Source organism: Thalassophryne amazonica, chromosome 5 (assembly GCF_902500255.1).
Source record: "Thalassophryne amazonica chromosome 5, fThaAma1.1, whole genome shotgun sequence".
NCBI classification, from domain to species: domain Eukaryota; kingdom Metazoa; phylum Chordata; class Actinopteri; order Batrachoidiformes; family Batrachoididae; genus Thalassophryne; species Thalassophryne amazonica.
Window position 1 is genome coordinate 83,274,129 of NC_047107.1, and position 21,850 is coordinate 83,295,978.

General features: G+C 41.1%; 1 protein-coding gene across 5 annotated transcripts in view; it reads left to right on the forward strand.

The window, feature by feature from the left end:
* Positions 1-413: 413 nt before the first annotated feature.
* The window catches only part of cltcl1 (clathrin, heavy chain-like 1), an 80,889-nt gene continuing 59,452 nt past the window's right edge, over positions 414-21,850 (forward strand). For all 5 annotated transcript variants that reach the window (XM_034170724.1, XM_034170726.1, XM_034170727.1 and 2 more), the window contains exon 1: positions 414-609. In XM_034170724.1, the coding sequence (XP_034026615.1) occupies positions 568-609 (42 nt within the window). In that variant the 5' untranslated portion in view covers positions 414-567. The remainder of the gene's footprint in view (positions 610-21,850) is intronic.

Consider the following 21,850-nt stretch of genomic DNA (forward strand, 5'->3'; position numbering starts at 1 on the left):
CCTACATTACTTTAGAAATGCTCTCACGTGTCACTGGTCTTCTGAATTCATAACAATCTTTTCAAAACATACATGTAAAACTCATGAAAAAGTGGGTGCTGTCTGTCAGGAGAGATGATTTTTGGTGGAAAAGGGAGATGAAGACAGTGCGGCGGATGGTTATAAGCGACGCCTCTGCACTTTGGATTTGTTTTTCCAGGAAAATCTACTTTACATGATACTACATGTGAGGTAATCAGAAATAATAAGTCAGTACATGTTTAGAACAGATTCGAATCCATAAAAGGTCCCGCGAGGAGCTGGTTCAGTCGGCTCTGAACGGGACTAGTTTTCTTGGCGGAGGCGCAGAGTTTTTGGGTCCCGAGGAGGGCTGGATAAATAATGTGGGGGGCGGCTGAATGGGAGCAGTCACTGGATTCATACCAACGCAGACACTCAAGTTGCCTTCTTCTGCTCGTCATTTTCCCCACTTCTAGTCACGTTTGAGGCTCACGCAGAACAACAACTCCTTTATTCTCCCTTCCCCGTTCCTTTATTACGGACTGTTCAGGCAGAAACCCTCCAGAAATGGCTCAGATACTGCCGATACGGTTTCAGGAACATCTGCAGGTAAGCAGGCGTACAAACAGCGCTAAAAATGAAATTAATTCCGAGGCTTTTGCACAACTGCACGCTCTCATAGATACGCACGCACACGGCACATGTCGCATTTAAATGGAATGTGAAATAGGGCTTGAGGGTGGTGCTGAATATAGCTACAGGCCTAGTTTTGTCCTGCCGGCCAGATGATGACTTGGGGAAATTGAACAGATTAGCTCCACTGCGGACCTGCTGTGTGGAAACGACGCAGTTTCCTTTTGATGGGAAAACTGCTGCTGTCATTCCCACTCCTGATGTTCTCCCCCGTTTCCAACTGTAGTGTTTTAGCACTTTTTGTGTGAGCTCAGCTGTTTCTGGGTGCTTTAACTGTGAGTTTTGTGGCTACCATGTTGATGTCACGTCTGCAACACACAAGAAGAAGTCCTACTTTGTAAAACATCGACTGTCGACAAAAGCCCAGTTTGTCTGCCCCATTTGGGATTAATTGGCCGTATTTCCTGTAGTTTTTAGGGCACACATAGCATTAATGGAGTTAGTGGATCTGTGTAATTTCTCTCAGACTGACTGATCTGAAATTCTAGGTTCTGATATATACAGGTTACCATGTTGGACCATCTTTAATATGCAAAATGTAAATATGCATGCAGTTGTTTCACAACAATCTTGAAGAAAGAGCTAGATGTTCATGTTGACCCAGCCGTAACATTTATCACAGTGAACAAGGCCAATCAACTACTCTGATTGGTACAGCATTCTTACATGCATCTGGATGGTGAACTGCCTAGATACGTCAACATTTCCTGGAATCCAGTCTGTTGGTGGGGGCGGACATACAGGAACTTAACTACATCCTGGTCTTTCGTAACATAGCAAACAGCATACAGCACCGAGCTGTGCGAATTCTCGCCTTCGGGCTCACCATTACACCGGGAGTGACGTATACCCGCCCTCACCCATAGGAAAGATGCCAACATTCTGGAAAACATACAATGGAGGATGGCTAAGCTGATTCCTGCTGTGAAGGATGACTCAAATGATACTCCTCTCATGAAACTGAACCTACTCAGTCTCAAGTACAGAAGAGTTTGCAGTGACATGCTCAAGGTGCACAAAGATACTAAGGATACCTATCAAGTTGAAACTACTTGCATCAAATTGGACAACAACAAAACCAGAGTGCATTTGATCAAGTTTATTCGGCATGGAAATTATATAAAAATACGTAACAAGTACTGCCGAGGATAACACAAGAAAGTTTCCGATACGGATGCTTATTTAGCTTATCAGTGATGATAAGCTAGTCAGATAACGGCCATTAAAGATTGTGAGGCAGAACTTTCTAACACTGAGGGCTACCAGTATGTGGAATACCCCCCCTCGGAGAGGCTGTATATGCACCAGGTCTGTACACCTTCAAATTGAGACTGAATAAGCATTTGGCTAAATATTGTTTCATGACTGCTTTAAAGCCAGTGTCAAACCTTCCAAAAGGTTTCTAAGCTTAACCTTAGAAGAAGGGTATAGATATGTATGGACTCTGTCTAGGAAGTCTTGTTTCTAATCACAGGGTCGTGGTGGCCACTGCTGCTTGTTAATATTATGTTGATGTTCTGCATAGTTTTTGAGTTGAAAATATTCTATATTTGGAGCTAGACCATTTTGGAATTCTGCTATTGCACAAGACTCCTGGAGGTGCTCAAAACCATTGTTCAGAAGTGGAAGTGTTGCTCAAATTTCCAAATTTTTTATGTATTTCACAAAACTCATGTTAAACTCAAACACTTATCATAATCTTAACTCTAAACTATTTTCCTAATCCTGACCTGAAACATTTTACATAATTCGCAAGGTTGGCAGTCATCTAACACCAGACATGTGCACTGCCCTTTCAGAATTGACAGTCAGATTTGGGACTGCAAAAATTTGCCACAGGACAAATACTGCATAGAATATGGATAAAATCACAACTGGGTACAACAGTAGGCATTTTCAACCTTTATGAGTTCAGACACAACTGTTTAAAGTGTAGGTGACACCAAAAAATGTGCACAAATAGTAAGTCCCTTCGGCTGCTCCCTTGTTTGCGCTCAGGGTCGCCACAGCAAATCCAAGGTGGATCTGCATGTTGAATTGGCACAGGTTTTACGCCGGTTGCCCTTCCTGATGCAACTCCACATTACATGGAGAAATGTGGCAGGGGTGGGATTTGAACCTGGAGCCTTCTGAACTGAAACCAAGCGCATTAACCAATTGGCCACACAAAAATAATAATAATAAAAAAAATGATGTTGATATTGAAAAAAAAATCCTGAACAATAAAAGTTCATAAGTGCACAGGTGAAGGATAAACAGCTGTCTGAAGCCTGCGCTCTATTTCAGCCCTCAGCTCTGGCCATATTGTTGTTACGTCATCAGGAGAATGGGACCTGCTGATTCAAGTCCAAATCAATTGTAAACATGGCGGAGGTCGAACTGTTTTCGGACGTTTTTTTTCTAGTGTGGAGCTTTTTTTTTTTTTTTTTTTTTTTTTTTTTTGTAAGTCCAGTCTGAAGATGTTTCTGAAGAAACTGTGGGGACACAGCCTCATGGTTGTGAGCATTATTTAGACCACAATGAGGGAGATTAAACCTTGGAGGAAAACCTTCAGTCTGACAACAGTGACAATATTAGCAGAGTTCAGAACACAGAATGGTGATTATAAAAAATAAATGAATGCTGCACGCAATTAGGGCTGTCACGATTAGGAATTTCTGGAGACGATTAATTGTCAGGCAAATAATTGCGATTGACGAATATATTGTCTATTTTTTTTTCTTTTTTCCCCCTTCTTTATATTCTACTATTGTAGTATAATTACACAACTCTGGAAGAATGTTTGGCTTCTGTGAGTGGAGAAACTGGGAATGGTGCAACATTTTTATTTTTATCTTCATTTTACATACAGTCCCAACTTCTTATGATTTGTGGTGGTTTCTGTTGCATTTCTGAAATTGTTTCTCCTCATCAGTCACGTTTTGTGCTTAAACACTGCATTAAGCTCAAGATTGAACAAATAAATACCTTTGGAAAATAACAGCTGTTAAAGTTCAGAGTTCTCACCTGCTTTTTGTGATCTGTGCGTCTGAACATCACCACAGCTTCTCCATGCCAGGGGTTTTTTGTTTTTTTGTGGCTCAGTTTATTCATATATTCTCATTTTTTAAATGTGTGATTCTTTAACTACGGGCACTATTGGCCTTGTAAATGTAATTTCCACCACACCATTGCCTTACAATATAAAGCGCCTTGGGGCTACTGTTTGTTGTGATTTGGCGCTATATACATGTGCGCTGATGTCACTGTTTATCTCCATAGAAACTACCCAAACAATCTTTCATACAAACTGTTAAGGGACATTACAGTGTTGTGGTGGAAATTACGGCAATAGTGTGGGACAACTACATTTTGTTTAAAAAAATCACAACAGTTGTATGACATTGAATACCCCAATTATGTTTTGATTATTTTACTGATATTTTATTCAGAGATATTTTAAAACATTAGAAAAAAATGTTTCTTTACCATTCATTTTTATCATTGAAGATCAAAAGTCTGGGTGTGGGACAAGCACAAAACGGCAATATTTGCATGTAATGATGCTGAAAAAAAGGTGAAAAAGTCATCATAGACTACTAGAACAAATTTCTTAACACACTTTTATTGTAAAGATAACTATAAAAGTGTGAAATTTCCCCTTTTTTCTGTTTTTCATACAATATGATCAAAGGACATAATAAGTGCCCGTAGTCTAAGAATCACCCAAATATGTTTTTAAAGCTATTTGACCGTTTATTTCATCTCATGATCTCATAAATTCAGCATACAACACGCACATGGTGTGAACAGGACGGTAACGGCAGAATCACACCTTTAGAGAAAGTTCAGAGAGAAGTAAAAGCAGCTTCACGTTTTTTTTTGTTTTTTTTTTTTAAAACATGTTCACTTGGATTAAAATCCTCTCTCTGCTCCGCGCTCGATGCGCACTGATGGTTCTCAGACTGTAACGTGTCGCGCCTGCATTCAGGAATCTCCCTCACGCACCCCCTCCCTCGCAGTCTGCAGCCTGTTGACTCCGTGCACACGCGCACACACACAGACAGCTCTGCATTTTAGATGGCTTTTGAAGAAGACGGCCACTATTTTAATCGGCCGTCTTATCCAAACGGCAGGACGGATCGCTCTTCAGCCTCCATGTTATTGTCCCGCCTTAAGACGAGAGCGAGGCTGCAGCACAATGACGTCAGATTCTGAGTCATTTTATGCTTTGTGGATAAAATAAATAATTCACGGTAATCGCGAATATGAAAAATAATCGCGAATATGAAAAATAATAGCGATTGACGAATATTGTAATAATTGTGACAGCCCTACACGCGATATCGGCAGGCGAGTGGAGGTGATAAACTGTTTTTTTTTTTGTTTTTTTTTTTTGTCAGCTCTTTGGTCATAATCAACTGATTTAAAAAAAAATATATATTTTTTTTTACTTTCTGTGACATCAGAAAAAGTGAGGAAGCGTGGATTTTTTTATTTACATTTTTTTTTTTAGAAACGGGTACATACATTTCAAATCTGAAAAATGTCAGTTTCAGTGGGGCAGGCGTAGCAATTTTTTGACCACAAGCAAGTCCTCATAATCTTGCCTGATTTGTTTCACCTCTTATTCATTGGTTAAAACACAGGTTAAATTTGCAGTTACAGCCTTGCATGCTGACACAATAACTTATTTGCATTTCCCGTGAACAGAGACCTCGGTGGTTCTAAAAAAAAGTTTAAATTTGACTTTTCAGCTCTTTAAAGTCAATTAAATTGCAGCGATCGCTCACGATTATATTGCATTCTGCCATTTTTACCATGTTTACACAGGATTGATTGGTAGCCAAAATTGTATCCAATCACATAATGCATAGTGCAGGCTGAGATACACAATTTGCTTTTTCTTTGCTTGCATTAATTGATGTCAAACATATAAGGTGTAGCACTGAGTCTGCTTTTAGTGTTTTGTTTTTTTTTTTTAAACTGTTACTCTGTAACTTAGGGTTTATGCTCAGTCTTAAGTTAAAGCAAATCTGCTCCCTTGGGTTTTCTTGTTTCCCCTTTCCTCTATCTCAACTCAACTTTTTTTTATATAGCGCCAAATCACAACAAACAGTTGCCCCAAGGCGCTCTATATTGTAAGGCAAGGCCATACAATAATTATGAAAAACCCCAACGGTCAAAACGACCCCCTATGAGCAAGCACTTGGCTACAGTGGGAAGGAAAAACTCCCTTTTAACAGGAAGAAACCTCCAGCAGAACCAGGCTCAGGGAGGGGCAGTCTTCTGCTGAGACTGGTTGGGGCTGAAGGAAAGAACCAGGAAAAAGACATGCTGTGGAGGGGGGCAGAGATCGATCACTAATGATTAAATGCAGAGTGATGCATACGGAGCAAAAAGAGAAGGAAACAGTGCATCATGGGAACCCCCCCACAGTCTACGTCTAAAGCAGCATAACCAAGGGATGGTCCAGGGTCACCTGATCCAGCCCTAACTATAAGCCTTAGCGAAAAGGAAAGTTTTAAGCCTAATCTTAAAAGTAGAGAGGGTATCTGTCTCCCTGATCTGAATTGGGAGCTGGTTCCACAGGAGAGGAGCCTGAAAGCTGAAGGCTCTGCCTCCCATTCTACTCTTACAAACCCTAGGAACTACAAGTAAGCCTGCAGTCTGAGAGCGAAGCGCTCTAATGGGGTAATATGGTACTACGAGGTCCCTAAGATAAGATGGGACCTGATTATTCAAAACCTTATAAGTAAGAAGAAGAATTTTAAATTCTATTCTAGAATTAACAGGAAGCCAATGAAGAGAGGCCCACACAGGTGAGATATGCTCTCTCCTGCTAGTCCCCGTCAGTACTCTAGCTGCAGCATTCTGAACCAACTGAAGGCTTTTTAGGGAACTTTTAGGACAACCTGATAATAATGAATTACAATAGTCCAGCCTAGAGGAAATAAATGCATGAATTAGTTTTTCAGCATCACTCTGAGACAAGACCTTTCTGATTTTAGAGATATTGCGTAAATGCAAAAAGGCAGTCCTACATATTTGTTTAATATGCGCTTTGAATGACGTATCCTGATCAAAAATGACTCCAAGATTTCTCACAGTATTACTAGAGGTCAGGGAAATGCCATCCAGAGTAAGGATCTGGTTAGACACCATGCTTCTAAGATTTGTGGGGCCAAGTACAATAACTTCAGTTTTATCTGAGTTTAAAAGCAGGAAATTAGAGGTCATTCATGTCTTTATGTCTGTAAGACAATCCTGCAGTTTAGCTAATTGGTGTGTATCCTCTGGCTTCATGGATAGATAAAGCTGGGTATCATCTGCGTAACAATGAAAATTTAAGCAATACTGTCTAATAATACTGCCTAAGGGAAGCATGTATAAAGTGAATAAAATTGGTCCTAGCACAGAACCTTGTGGAACTCCATAATTAACTTTAGTCTGTGAAGAAGATTCCCCATTTACATGAACAAACTGTAATCTATTAGACAAATATGATTCAAACCACCGCAGCGCAGTGCCTTTAATACCTATGACATGCTCTAATCTCTGTAATAAAATTTTATGGTCAACAGTATCAAAAGCAGCACTGAGGTCCAACAGAACAAGCACAGAGATAAGTCCACTGTCCGAAGCCATAAGAAGATCATTTGTAACCTTCACTAATGCTGTTTCTGTACTATGATGAATTCTAAAACCTGACTGAAACTCTTCAAATAGACCATTCCTCTGCAGGTGATCAGTTAGCTGTTTTACAACTACCCTCTCAAGAATCTTCGAGAGAAAAGGAAGGTTGGAGATTGGCCTATAATTAGCTAAGATAGCTGGGTCAAGTGATGGCTTTTTAAGTAATGGTTTAATTACTGCCACCTTAAAAGCCTGTGGTACATAGCCAACTAACAAAGATAGATTGATCATATTTAAGATTGAAGCATTAAATAATGGTAGGACTTCCTTCCTAATGCAGAGACTTTAGAAAAGTCCAGGGCAGTGTGTCGTAAATGTATCGTATGGGACGCTGATGAAAAATGATACGGTTTATCCCAAAACAGTTCTATAATGTCATGCCCCGCCCAGTTCCAGGCTTCAGCCCTTATTTTCCCTCTTTATTTGGTTCTGCTCTTTCTGCCCCAGCCTTGTTTTATTAATTGCTATATTCATCATGTGTTTATTCTATGTTCTATTTTTGCTTTGGCACTTTCTTTCTTTGTTACTCTTAGACTTCAGCCATGTTCCACTTCTGTTCTAGTTTTGTTCTATCAGTCTGTGTTTTCATGGTTTATCATTTAGTTATTGTTTGCCTATTTTTGCTGTTCTCATTTCTGTAATTTGTAGTACTGTGATGCCAGGTTTTGTTATCACTTAGTTTCTGTTTTTCTTATAGTTTTGTCTGTCTGTGCCACTTAGTTTTTGTCATGGTGTGTTATTTTCCATCATTCTGTTTATCATGTTCTGGTATGCTTTTCAGCCCTGTTCAAGTTTAGATTCCTGTTCATGTTTTTCTTTGTATGATCTCTAGTTGTCTGTAATCTCTTCACTGCTCTCTTGCACCTGTCTGTCTCATCCTGTTCTCGTCTGCTCTGTGTCTGCTCTCTTCTCAGTTCTCACGTGTTCACACCCAGCTTCATTTTTATCAGTCTTCTTCTGATCACTCTCTGCACCTGCACTTTCTCATCACTGTTGGCCATGCCCCATTTATCTGTCATTTACTTGCCCATTTGTCACCGCCTTTCTGCATCTCTTTTGCCTCTTAGTTGTCACCTGACCACTCCCCCTTCCAGGCCCTTCCTCCTCCACGTGCACCTCATTATCTTATTAACACCTGTTCTTATTTAAACTGCTTCAGTTCACTTCCTCCTTGCTCGTTTGTTGAGTTCTCTCACTTACCAGCACTTTGTCTCGTCCTGTTTATGTCAAGCCGTGTTTTTGACTCTGCTCTGTGTACCGGATCCTGCTTTTTGCCTCAGCCCTGACAACTCTGTTTGCTTGTCTACTGACCCTGCTTGTTTTTGACCATGTCCTCTGTCTTGTCCCTGCCTGGTACTTTTGCTCCGCGGACTGCCTTCTTGTTACTGAACCCAGGCCTGCATTAAACCATCCTTTACGCATACGTCCTGTTGTGAGCCTGCATTTGTGTCCAGCCTCTGTCTGTGCCTCGCCTCCGCTCAGTCCTGTCATATAATCTGTCATTTCAGTTAAGGTTGTTACAGCATATGTTGTAGAATGTCTAAATGAATGATTTTGTGCTTGATAAATTATCTTATTATCATGTGTGGAGGAAACCTGAGGTTGTATGTCGTACGACACATAAGAATGTCTCATATGGGACAAACGACTTAACATGTATGTTACAAGGCTACAAATACCTCAATCCTAGCAGGTTTTCAAGCAATGTACATTTTTAATATAATGGTCTTGAACCTAGAATAGAAAATACTTTGTTTTTGGTAAGAAGACAAATAACTTGAAATCTTAGACAAAATGTGAACATGAGAACAAACAAACAAGATTTTAAAAATTTATGAAAAACTCAACTTTCATTGTGTACCGGTATTATGGTATGTCAAAGCTACACATAAGTCCCTTTCATACCGGGGCTGCTTCGAGTTGCTTCATGTAGTGGCATGATGACGCAGGAATGCCTGCATCAGGTGCGTGCAGCAGGGGGGCAGAGAGGAGGTGAGGACGCAGCCTGCGGGTCCTCTGCACAGAGAAATCAGTGCTTAGTTTGGCTGTAGCCAGACTGTGCACTCTGATTTCTCTTCTAGTTTATATGTGTTCTTGTGCTGAGCTGTAGGTCTGTGCTCTGACTTCTGTTATAGTTTATCTTTCTTCCTGCAAGCTCCGTGCGAACAGTCCGTGAGTAAATGTGGAGATGTCTCAAGTTATACTTGATGTGGACATGTCGTGTCTCTGGCAATCAGTCTGTGAGCAGGACGTATGTCCTTTTTGTCCTTTATTTAACACAATTATGAGAGAGTTTGAGGGGAGAGCGAGGAGCTGCAGCAGCCAGCCAGTTTTTTTGTTTATTGTTCACATGTGCACGCGCGAACGAACCAGTCTGTGAGTGGACTGGAGATGTCCGGACTTTTTACTGGATGTGGACATATCCTTTCTCTGGCAATCAGTCTGTGAGCAGGACTTTTATGGAATTTATTTAAACACAGTTATGAGAGAAGAGTGAGGAGCTGCAGCAGCTGTCAGGCTGCATTCAGCATTTTTTTTCTGTGCTCTTTTTGAGCGTGTAGTTTCACTGCGTTGTGTACACGGTATAAAAACAATCCTGCGTGATTTATACTTCAGGAACAATGGAACACAGCAGAAATCATCATAAATTGGCATCGGGTAACGTTGTATTGTGAGGGTGTGGCTTCCAGTCGTGTTGAGTACCGTCACGTTGCGCTGACTTGCGCTGAAACCACTTAATTTCTGCGTCCTGTGCAGAAAAAATTAAACATGTTTAATTTTTGGCGTCCGATTCGCTTCCTTCTCTGCGTCCCTCGCGCTGTTCTGGTGTTGAGCTACATCGTCTCGGCACTGGGTTACTTTAACGTGGCGTTGTCATGACGCCGCGCGACGCAACTCAGAGTGGGCCCGGTGTGAAAGGGGCTATAGGCCTACCTTGCTTGACCTATGCATCACCCGTGGTTATCTGTTAGCGTTTGCAAGTGTATTTGAATTGGTGAGAAACTGCTTCTGCAAAGACTTGAAAATCCATGACTGAGTGTGATGTGTCGTACAGGACATCTCTTAAAACACAGTTTGGGGGAGGTGATGGTCTAGTGGTTAAGGTGTTGAGCTTGAGTCCAGAAGATCATGGGTTCAAATCCCCACCTGACTGGAAAATCACTAAGGGCCCTTGGGCAAAGTCTTTAATCCCCTATTGCTCCCGGTGTGTAGTGAGCGCCTTGTATGGCAGCACCCTGACATCGGGGTGAACGTGAGGCATAATTGTAGTCTATTTACCATTTCAATTATACAATAACTAATTAAAATAATTAACTAAGGCTACGTCAGATGAATAGTTATTGTCTAAAGTTAGAAAATCTGTAGTTGTAAACTTTGGTCTTGAAAAATGAGATGTGGGGAATTTTTTTTTTTTTTTACATTTCTGTATGTCGTACGGGACATGACCTCAAACCCCCCCATCGAATATGACAATTTCTGCCAAATGCAGTGAAGTCACATGATCAGGGGGTGGGGTAGATATAGCCAGTGCCCTCCCCTATGGACTAATAACGAAAAAGCTGCAGCAATTAACTGTTAAAAAATGTGGGAGAAAAAATGAGAAAAATTCAAAATTCTGTGATTTTGCCCCAAAATATCCAATTCTTGGTGACTGGTAGGAAAAAATCTATTTGGTCTTTGAAGCTTAAGTACTCAACAAAAATATAAACGCAACACTTTTGGTTTTGCTCCCATTTTGTATGAGATGAACTCAAAGATCTAAAACTTTTTCCACATACACAATATCACCATTTCCCTCAAATATTGTTCACAAACCAGTCTAAATCTGTGATAGTGAGCACTTCTCCTTTGCTGAGATAATCCATCCCACCTCACAGGTGTGCCATATCAAGATGCTGATTAGACACCATGATTAGTGCACAGGTGTGCCTTAGACTGTCCACAATAAAAGGCCACTCTGAAAGGTGCAGCTTTATCACACAGCACAATGCCACAGATGTCGCAAGATTTGAGGGAGCGTGCAGTTGGCATGCTGACAGCAGGAATGTCAACCAGAGCTAATGCTCGTGTTGTATATATGTTCATTTTTCTACCATAAGCCGTCTCCAATGGCGTTTCAGAGAATTTGGCAGTACATCCAACCAGCCTCACAACCGCAGACCACGTGTAACCACACCAGCCCAGGACCTCCACATCCAGCATGTTCACCTCCAAGATCGTCTGAGACCAGCCACTCGGACAGCTGCTGAAACAATCGGTTTGCATAACCAAAGAATTTCTGCACAAACTGTCAGAAACCATCTCAGGGAAGCTCATCTGCATGCTCGTCGTCCTCATCGGGGTCTCGACCTGACTCCAGTTTGTCGTCGTAACCGACTTGAGTGGGCAAATGCTCACATTCGCTGGCGTTTGGCACGTTGGAGAGGTGTTCTCTTCACGGATGAATCCCGGTTCACACTGTCCAGGGCAGTTGGCAGACAGCGTGTGTGGCATCGTGTGGGTGAGTGGTTTTCTGATGTCAGTTTTGTGGATCGAGTGGCCCATGGTGGCGGTGGGGTTATGGTATGGGCAGACGTCTGTTATAGACGAAGAACACAGGTCTATTTTATTGATGGTATTTTGAATGCACAGAGATACCGTGACGAGATCCTGAGGCCCATTGTTGTGCCATACATCCAAGAACATCACCTCATGTTGCAGCAGGATAATGCACGGCCCCATGTTGCAAGGATCTGTACACAATTCTTGGAAGCTGAAAATGTCCCAGTTCTTGCATGGCTGGCATACTCACCGGACATGTCACCCATTGAGCATGTTTGGGATGCTCTGGACCGGCGTATACGACAGCGTGTACCAGTTCCTGCCAATATCCAGCAACTTCGCACAGCCATTGAAGAGGAGTGGACCAACATTCCACAGGCCACAATTGACAACCTGATCAACTCTATGCGAAGGAGATGTGTTGCACTGCATGAGGCAAATGGTGGTCACACCAGATACTGACTGGTATCCCCCCCCAATAAAACAAAACTGCACCTTTCAGAGTGGCCTTTTATTGTGGACAGTCTAAGGCACACCTGTGCACTAATCATGGTGTCTAATCAGCATCTTGATATGGCACACCTGTGAGGTGGGATGGATTATCTCAGCAAAGGAGAAGTGCTCACTATCACAGATTTAGACTGGTTTGTGAACAATATTTGAGGGAAATGGTGATATTGTGTATGTGGAAAAAGTTTTAGTTCTTTGAGTTCATCTCATACAAAATGGGAGCAAAATCAAAAGTGTTGCGTTTATATTTTTGTTGAGTGTATTTAAGCACACAATGCATGTCATCAGTTATTTTTTTGTAATTTTTAAATCTAACTTTTTTTTTTTTTTTACCTTCTCATGTGGAATCGCCCTAATATTAGTCGTGAGGGTATAATTACAGATACAATCTCTTTTTTCTTCCACATTCCTGTTTTTGTTGATCTTTCTCCTCAGAAGTCAGACCTATTCTCTTGTAATTTGATGCAACACAAAAGGAAGTAAATACTTTCTATTAGGGGTGTCATGGATCACAAAAACCATGGTTCAGATTGGATATGGTTTTAGACCACACATTGTATTAAGTTTTGATCAACAAACAAATTAACAAAAAAAACCCACACACATATGACTTTGCTTTACTTAAAAAAAAAAAAAAAAAACACAATGAGCAATGAAATTAAAAAAGGAAAACAAAGTAGGTAATGTTTTAGATAATATTTTAAAATAAAATATATAATCCTTGCATTAAATTGCAATATGAACTGTATTGGTGAATTAAAAATTGCCTTTGTTGAAATCATGACACGTATATTAAAAAAGGCAAGGAAGATGATCTAATTTTATAACTTCAAATTCTTTTTCAAAAAGTTGAGGATGTCTACATTGTCTGAGAGGGTAAAAATAACAAATGTATTTGTAACCCTTTCAGGATAAATGCATTAGTCCTACCCTCTGATCTGAATTCATTCAGGTCTGTGGTCCTGATGAGCAGACTCTCGGAAAAAGTCGGGAGTATTTGTTACTTTCCGGTCATGTGGACTTTCTGCAAGCTTGGGTGTGCACATACTTCGAACGTGACACTGAAGAGAAGACGAACACATCGACCTCAACTCCTTTAATTTCTGAAACTTCTGTTAGTATTTGGATCCAAAAGTGAGCTGAACGTGCACCACTGACCGATTCTGACCGTGAATTGCGTCTGTTCAGCCACTCAAGTGTAGTCTGCTTCGCTGTCATCTACTTTGCCATTTTCAAGGATCATGTAATTTGTAGGGGCCAGTCATTTCTGTAAACGCGCAAACTTGCCCCTACCATTAAAAGAGAGGTCTTGCGGAAGCAAGTCAAAAACCGGGATGTAATTTAAGCAAGATGGCAGTCTTCTGTATGCTAAGACAGTGATTCTCAGCCGGGGTGCCGTGGCACCCTAGGGTGCCGTGATCGATCGTCAGGGGTGCCGTGGATATTTTTCATATTCGCGATTACCGTGAATGATTTATTTTATCCACAAAGCATAAAACGACTCAGAATCTGACGTCAAACGTGGTGCAGCCTCGCTCTCGTCTTAAGGCGGGACAATAACAAGGAGGCTGACGGCTGATTAAAACTGTGCCGTCTCCTTCTAAAGCCGTCTAAAATGCGTAGCTGTCGGTGTGTATGTCTGTGCCTGTGCGCGCGGAGTTAACAGGCTGCAGACTGCGAGGGAGGGGGTGGGTGAGGGAGATTCCTGAATGCAGGCGCGACACGTTCAGTGCGCAGCGAGCGTGGAGCAGAGAGGATTTTAACCCGAGTGAACGTTAACAAAATGGAAACGTGAAGCTGCCTTTACTTCTCTCTGAACTTTCGCTGAAGGTGTGATTCTGCCGTTACCGTCCTGTTCACACCATGTGCGCGTCATATGCTGAATTTATGAGATCATGAGATGAAATAAACGGTCAAATAGCTTTAAAAACATATTTAAAAATGAGAATATATGAATGAACTGAGCCACAAAAAAAAATGTTCAGATGCACAGATCACAAAAAGCAGGTGAGAACTCTGAACTTTAACAGCTGTTACTTCCCAAAGGTATTTATTTGTTCAATATGGGCTTAATGCAGTGTTTAAGCACAAAACGTTACTGATGAGAAATAATTTCAGAAATGCAACAGAAACAACCACAAATCAGAAAAAGTTGGGACTGTATGTAAAATGAAGATAAATATAAAAATATTGCACCATTCCCAGTTTCTCCACTCTCAGAAGCCAAACGTTCTTCCAGAGTTGTGTAATTATACTACAATAGTAGAATATAAAGGGGAAAAAAAGAAAAAAAAAATAGACAATATATTCGTCAATCGCAATTATTTGTCTGACAATTAATCGTCTCCAGAAATTCCTAATCGTGACAGCCCTACTTAAGATCAGAGCGCAAAATGCTTGAGGATTTTCGAAATGCGGTGTTTTCTGTATCGATTTTTTTATTGCGATAATTGGGTTTTGTGCAAAACCAGAGGTAATAGCATTATAATATTATTTTGGTTGGTGGTGTGCTGCAGGATTTTGTAAATATAAAAAGGGTGCCGCGGCTCAAAAAATGTTGAAAATCACTGTGCTAAGAGACAATTCTGTGTGTGTTGGGGAATGCGGGGGTATATGTCCCTCTCCTGTAGAAACGACACCTTGGAATTGAGCCAAACGTGGTGCATGCATACTGAAATACAGGAAGTGACATCTGAATTTTTTACCTCTTTGTTTTTACTGTAGTAGTGGGGAAAGCAGCTGTGTCTTCCTTGAGGCAGCTTTAGTCGTACCCTAATAGTTCTCTGGAATCTGGGATAAATGGGAGGTGATAGCTTTGTTTATGAACATGAGGTTTTCATTTCACTTTAATTTTTGAAAGTTATGATCTGCCTCAGACTGTGGGGTCATAAGTGAGGGGCTTGATGATTGAGTCAGATTATGTCCACACTCAATTGAATTTTAGAGAGTTGTTACACTCACAGCTTGGGATTGTAGAGGGTATTTTAATGTACATTGTGGTGTTTTAGACCATGGAAAACAAGTTTTAGAGCATATATGCGCAATTATGGGTATTTCTGGAACTCTAAGTTTGGGTAGAGAAGCAAGATGGGTTTGAGACTAGATACTTTGATGCGATTCCTCATCTGACAGGAAACTCACCAACGTGGAGTTGAGCCAGATCCTTAATTTCCACTGGTGTGCTTTTGAGCGCCTTGCATGGCAGCACCCTGACATCACTGTGCCTGTGTGTGAATGAATGAATGAATGTGAGGCATCATTTTAAAGGGCTTGAGCCATTCTGATGTGATTTTAATGCCCATGAGTTGTTCTAATATTTGTTTACAAGCTTGGGTACAGCTAAACTTTGGAAGCAAAAGAAACTAACAAACTCATTTGAAGCTACATATTTCAAAACCACACATGCATTTAAGCTATAGAGAGGTAAGAAGCCTGTGCTTTGGCTACAATTTATACAAAATCCTCATGCAGGATTGTGTGTGACTGTATTATTTGAGTGTTAGAATATAAGTACTGTTGCATTTCTCTGTAGAAATGGTCTCTCTTGTTGTTGTTGTTGTCCGTTTGGCTGCTCCTGTTGTTGTTTGGGGTCGCCACAGCAGATACAGCCAGATCCGCATCGGTATTTGGCACAAGTTTTATGCCGGATGCCCTTCCTTATGCAACTCCAGTTTAACCTGGAGAGAATCCACAATGTCCCATCAGTTTCACATCTTTTGCGCCACTGATACAACCCATCTCATCTGTTTCCTCTACATAACATGCAAAATTATTTCCCTCCGCTGATTCAGGGGGTCAGGCCGAATCCTGCATATCCTCATGAGTAGTGCATAGCTCCTTGGCAGTGACTGTGTAATTATGTATAACAAATTAATGGTCAACTCTTTGAAAGTTCATGGGGAGAAAATGGTGGGTTCCTTTCTAAAAGAGAAAGGAAAACAAAGTAATTTTTGCAGATATCACTCTGGCTTGGAATAACTTAGCTGGGAACCAGGACGATCAGTAATCGCCACTTCGGGAAGTGTTTACACAGTGTTGCCAGATTGGGCGGTTTTGAATCATATTTTGCAGGTTAAAAACCTGTTGTGTGGTTTGAGATCTGTTTGTTGGGTTTTTAAAAATACATTTTAATGCTAATTTGAAACAAAACCCAGGTGAGCATAATCAGTAAGCTACTTGTCATCATCTAATGGCTTTGTAGTAGCTTAGTTGTGAGCAACACGTGTGATTGGCTGCTACGTTATTGTAGTTTTTTTTAGGTATGCTTCAGCTCTGCTGCTTTTATGGTTGGAACTGTACTGTCTAATGTAATGTGTGGGTGTCTATACAGTTGTGCTAAAAAAGTTTACATACTCTGGCAGAATTTTTTTTTTTTATTATTTTTATTATTTTTGGTCATTTTTCAGAGAATATGAATGATAACCCCCAAAAAACATTTTTTTTTCAGTCATGGTTAGTGGTTATGTGATGCCATTTATTGTCAGACAACTGTTTGCGTTTTAAATCATAATGACAACAGAAACTAACCAAATAACCCTGATCAGAAGTTTATATACCCTGGTGATTTTGACCTGATAACATGTACACAAGTTGACACAAACTGGTTTGAATGGCTACAAACTAGGGATGCACGATCCACAATTTTTCACTTCCGATCTGATCCTGATACCTGAATTTGGATATCTGCTGATACCGATACTTTTCCGATCCGATACCAGAGCTCTGTTTGCTTTAATATTATTATTATTGTTGTTGTTGATTTTAGATGAGGATTTTGTTAAAAAGGAGTCCTGAAAGTTGAGCTACAATTTGGAAACCTCCTCCTGCTCTGCAGTAAACAAGCAGAGAGCAAACAACAGCAGTTGAGAGGATTCGCAGTGGCTCTTCTCCGGTATCGGAAAATGTCACGGGTTGGATCTGTATTTTCCAATACGTGAATTACGTGGGTATCGGAACCCAATACCGATCCAGGTATCAGATCGGTATCGGGATTTTAGACAGATTTGTGAACAATATTTGAGAGAAATAGGTGTTTTTTGTTTATAGAAAATGTTTTAGAACTTTGAATTCAGCTTGTGAAAAATGGGAGCAAAAACAAAAGTGTTGCACTTATATTTTTGTTCTGTGTATATCACAGGATATGCCATGTATCACAGCTGTACTTACCGTGTCATTGTTCTGAGCAACCATACTAAGTCAGCATACTAAGGCAGCGAGGGCACTGTGGGCTTGGCTTTGGAATATATTATAGGTGAACTTTGGGTGTGAACAAGAAAAACTGAATATCCTTTTGCAATCTGTGATGAAAAGGGGAAACCCAAACAGCTTATTTGGTGACCTGTGGGGGGGGGGGGGGGGGGGTTTACTTCCACGTGGCCTCTGTTTTTCTGCTGTGTGTGTGTGTGTACATTAAGCACTGTTGTACCATAGCAGCTCATTCCTTGTTATGGCCAAAGAGAAACTTTGTGACGCATTCTGCCTCTTGTCACCTCCCCGCCTCTGTAGCCTGTTGTTATAGTAACGGCAGGCAGTAAAATGGCCTTTCAGTAGAAAAAGTGTGTGCCCCCACCCTTTACTCCTTTCCTTTGGCCAGTAGCCCCGTTTTCAGCAGCAAAAGATCCATTATCCATCACATTAGCCGGCCAAGAGTTTGCAGACTAACCTGCTCTTCTCCTCACTGATGAGGGCTGTTTGCAAACTGATGGAGGATGGCTGCAGTACCTGACAATGTTTGGGTTATTAGTTCAGATTACATTCAGCAGCACATGCCATTCCCTTTTACATCTGGTAAGAAAATCTTTAGATGGTGATAAAGAACAGACTACTTTTCTTTCCACTTCTACTGTTAAATTACAGCTCTGCCCCACTCAGAACCCCCCTGTGAATCTAGGTAGCTCCAGCAGAATGAAAAATGCTTGGAATTTGCAAACCCAGGACTTAGATCTGAAGTTGTGTAGCTGTTTTTACTCTTGCTTGGCCTTTTACAGTTCCCTCTTTATAGTTGGACCAGAGGTGGACCGTGAACCCAGCCCTATTTTAGGTACCAGTCTGTGAAACTCTGACTTTTTGTGAACTAATGCATGTGTGAGATATCATTTAGGAGACATTATAGTTGTGGAGCATGTAGTTTTGGTTCTTAGAGTTGTTATAGTTGTGGGAAAACATTGTTCATTTTCTTTCACCTTGCAGTAGTGCTGTCACTAAGACCAAGATCAAGTCAGGTTTAGGAAGCTGAAGCACACAGTAGAACTCCCATAGGTCCTGCTTATGAAAGTGTGCACCAAAATTCCTGTCTTCTAGTCTGTTTTGGATAGTATCTGTCAACCAAATGGACACAAATACTGCTTGCAGTGCAGGGACAACAGCATCTTCACCCACTTAATGAAGTTCAGTCCCAAGACCACTGCAAACTTGCTCACCTTGTTTCACCAATTTTATAGTCTCTCTCAGATTCTGAAAGTCACAGCTGCCTAGCTACAAAAAACTGTGGTACAGGAGCTCCACCATCCCAGCAGGAGGATCAGCCTGATTTAAACACTGGTCAAAGTAGTAGCATGATCTCACAGTACTGTGCAATCACCTTCCATCAAGAGGTGTAGGTTTGGATGAATATTGTGCTTTGATTCCTCTATAAGCAAGTCATGGGTTGCTTCATGACAGATGGTGCATCACCTGCCCAGAGATGTATTAATTTTCTACCTCTTATTGGGGCTGTGGTGGAAGCAGACTAAGTGGCTCAGACCACATTTCCCTATGCTTGGCCAGGCACTCTTAACTCCTCCTGGGAATCCAAAGCCAGCTGAGAAATGTAATTCCTCCAGTGTATCCTCTAACAACTTCCAATTCTCCCAGCTCCCTATAAAGCTTGAAATTTCCACCAAGCTGTTTACCATAGCTCCTCTGGATAACAGAGAGGTGAAACATCTTCTCCTGTGAATAATGACATCATTGCAATCCCGGTAACTTTCAGGGTCTTGTTGCAAGAGAACGTAAACATTCCATTCGGGTAACTTGTGTCCGTATCTGCAAGTGCTCCACTCAGATTGCATGCAGTTATTAAAGCTAAACTATGTGGTAACTCTCGATCATTAGTCTTCCTCGCTTATTTATTTTAGTGTATTTTCCAAGGCTGAGGCTCTTTACAAGCATGCCAAAGTGTCGTTACTCAACTAAATGGATCAGAGCTTGGCGCTCTGATTGGATCTGCAGTAGCAAACCTAGCATACATCACTGATTGGGTTATGTGGCCCATGTTGGTAGTAAGATGAAGAGTGATAAGTACCAGATAATGTATGCTTTCAGTTATGACGTGTAATAATGAGTCATTTGCAGTTTATGTGGCACTTCACCAGCATCTGTATCAGCCTGTGTGAATGCCAACATGACCTGCTTCTTTCTTTTCAACAGGGAAGTCAACCTGCTTTTCTGCGTCTGTGTGCTGCGTCTGTACTGACAAAATGATACCAACCGACAGAGCTGACAGTGGAGATATAGTCCATTTAAGCCTAGAAAATCACATTAGCATAGGAAGCAGATTAAGGAAGTTGCGTCATGTTCCTGAACAGAAATCTCTGGCTGCAGCAGCATCTGGATCTGGTGGGAATGTGGATGAGCATCTGTGTCCAGTCGCAACACTCTGTCGTTGGTATTCATTAAATGGACAGACATTATTCACATGTATATGTGTGTGTAAGTCATCTGTTCTCATTGCTTCTCTTTTATGTTTTATTTTTGGTAGGTTGTCCCCTCAGATGTGAGTTTGTAATCCTGTAGCTCATTCAGTTTTGTTTTCTTTTTTACATTCTCCAGTTTTATTTGTTTATGTAATCTATTCATGAACACAAACTGGTCAGCTGCTGATGGGATGTTTCGGTGTCTTGGCACCATCTTGTCTGCCATTACTCAAACATGGGTCATCAGGGAAGTTGCCTTACTCCCCCCCCCCCCCCCCCCCCCCCCCCCCCCCCCCAAAAAAAGCCCATTTTAAATTGGAGATGTCAGCTTGTATAAGTATGATTTGTGGCCAGGAATGTTCCAGAAAGGAGGTAGGTGGGAGTATTCTTCTGGCGAATCAGTCACTCCACCCTAAACTGTAGACTACCAAAGGCCTGTTTTACTGGAACTGAAATGTACAGACATAGCTCTCATCAGATTGCCTTCATTTTTAAGAAGACATGGTTCTCAGCAGGCCCCTGAGAAAAATTTGAAATTTATAAACCTTTAAAACACTATTTTCTACGTTTTGAGGGCCACTTTGTGTTGCTAACTGGGATGTTAAATAACATGCGATATGTCCTTTAAAAAAGAAAGGGGAGGGCAGGAAACCCCCTCCCCCCATGTTAGTTAAATCACAGCATCGGGGATCCATATCACAGCATAGGGGCCCCCTAAACTCAACTGTGCTGACGAGAACCCCTGGAAGAGGTATATTTATTGTTCTTGTATGTCTTCTCCACACTGCCTCGTCACTGGTTCTATTTCAAACTTTTGCTTGTAGCATGATGCTGACCATTGTCTCTTCCATAGTTCTGTGATTTGTCTGTGCAGTATTTTCCCTCCCCTCCTCGCAGAGATGGTTTTGGCAGTCTTGAGATACACCATATGGTTCAGGGCTGCAGCCAGGACAAAAATAAGACTTGTCCTTCACAGGCTTCTTCCCAGGATTTTTTTTTTTTTTAGCAGAGTAAAGGGATGTAAAAATCACCTTAAAATGTTGAGTGTTCAGGGCTGCTTAGGCGGCGCATTATAGAGCGTTTGCAATAACGTCACTGGGTCCCGCCCCCCCGCCATGTTGGAGGACAAGCAAACACTCCAACATGGCGGATGATGTAGAAAGAAGCTTGAAGAGAGAGAATATCAAGCGAATTTACGCACGGAGTTGTACGATTTTAATCCAACTTTGCATGTTCCCTGTTGCAGATATAAAATTTACAATTAGTGCCTCACTTTGGGAACTTGATGAGGTTTGTCTCCGATTTCTTTTAGCCCATGCAAGACTTCACTGTCACAACCAAATTTATCCTTAATGCAGAAAATTATTTTAAGGAGATTGCAACACCAGAAAATGATCATTATTAAAATATCAACTGATATATTTTATTTAAAGAAACAAGAGTTTTCTAAACTTCCTTTTTTCTTGGTGACATGATTCACACAGTTGCAATCTCTTCAAAAATCTGGCATTTCCCCAAAGTACACCTTGGAGCACCCCAATTCTGGTCGACTGCCTTTTATTTTAAGGACAAGACATCTGCATGATTTGTACAGGGTGTTACACAAGTCATGACAACAAGGTACCTGGATCATGTAGTCCCACTAAATTGAGTCTGTTGTAAAAGGTTTTACACAATGGACACAAGTGAAAGATGCTGGAAAATGGAAGGAAAATATTTTTCATTCATCCAGGACACAAAAGGAGTAGGACACTATT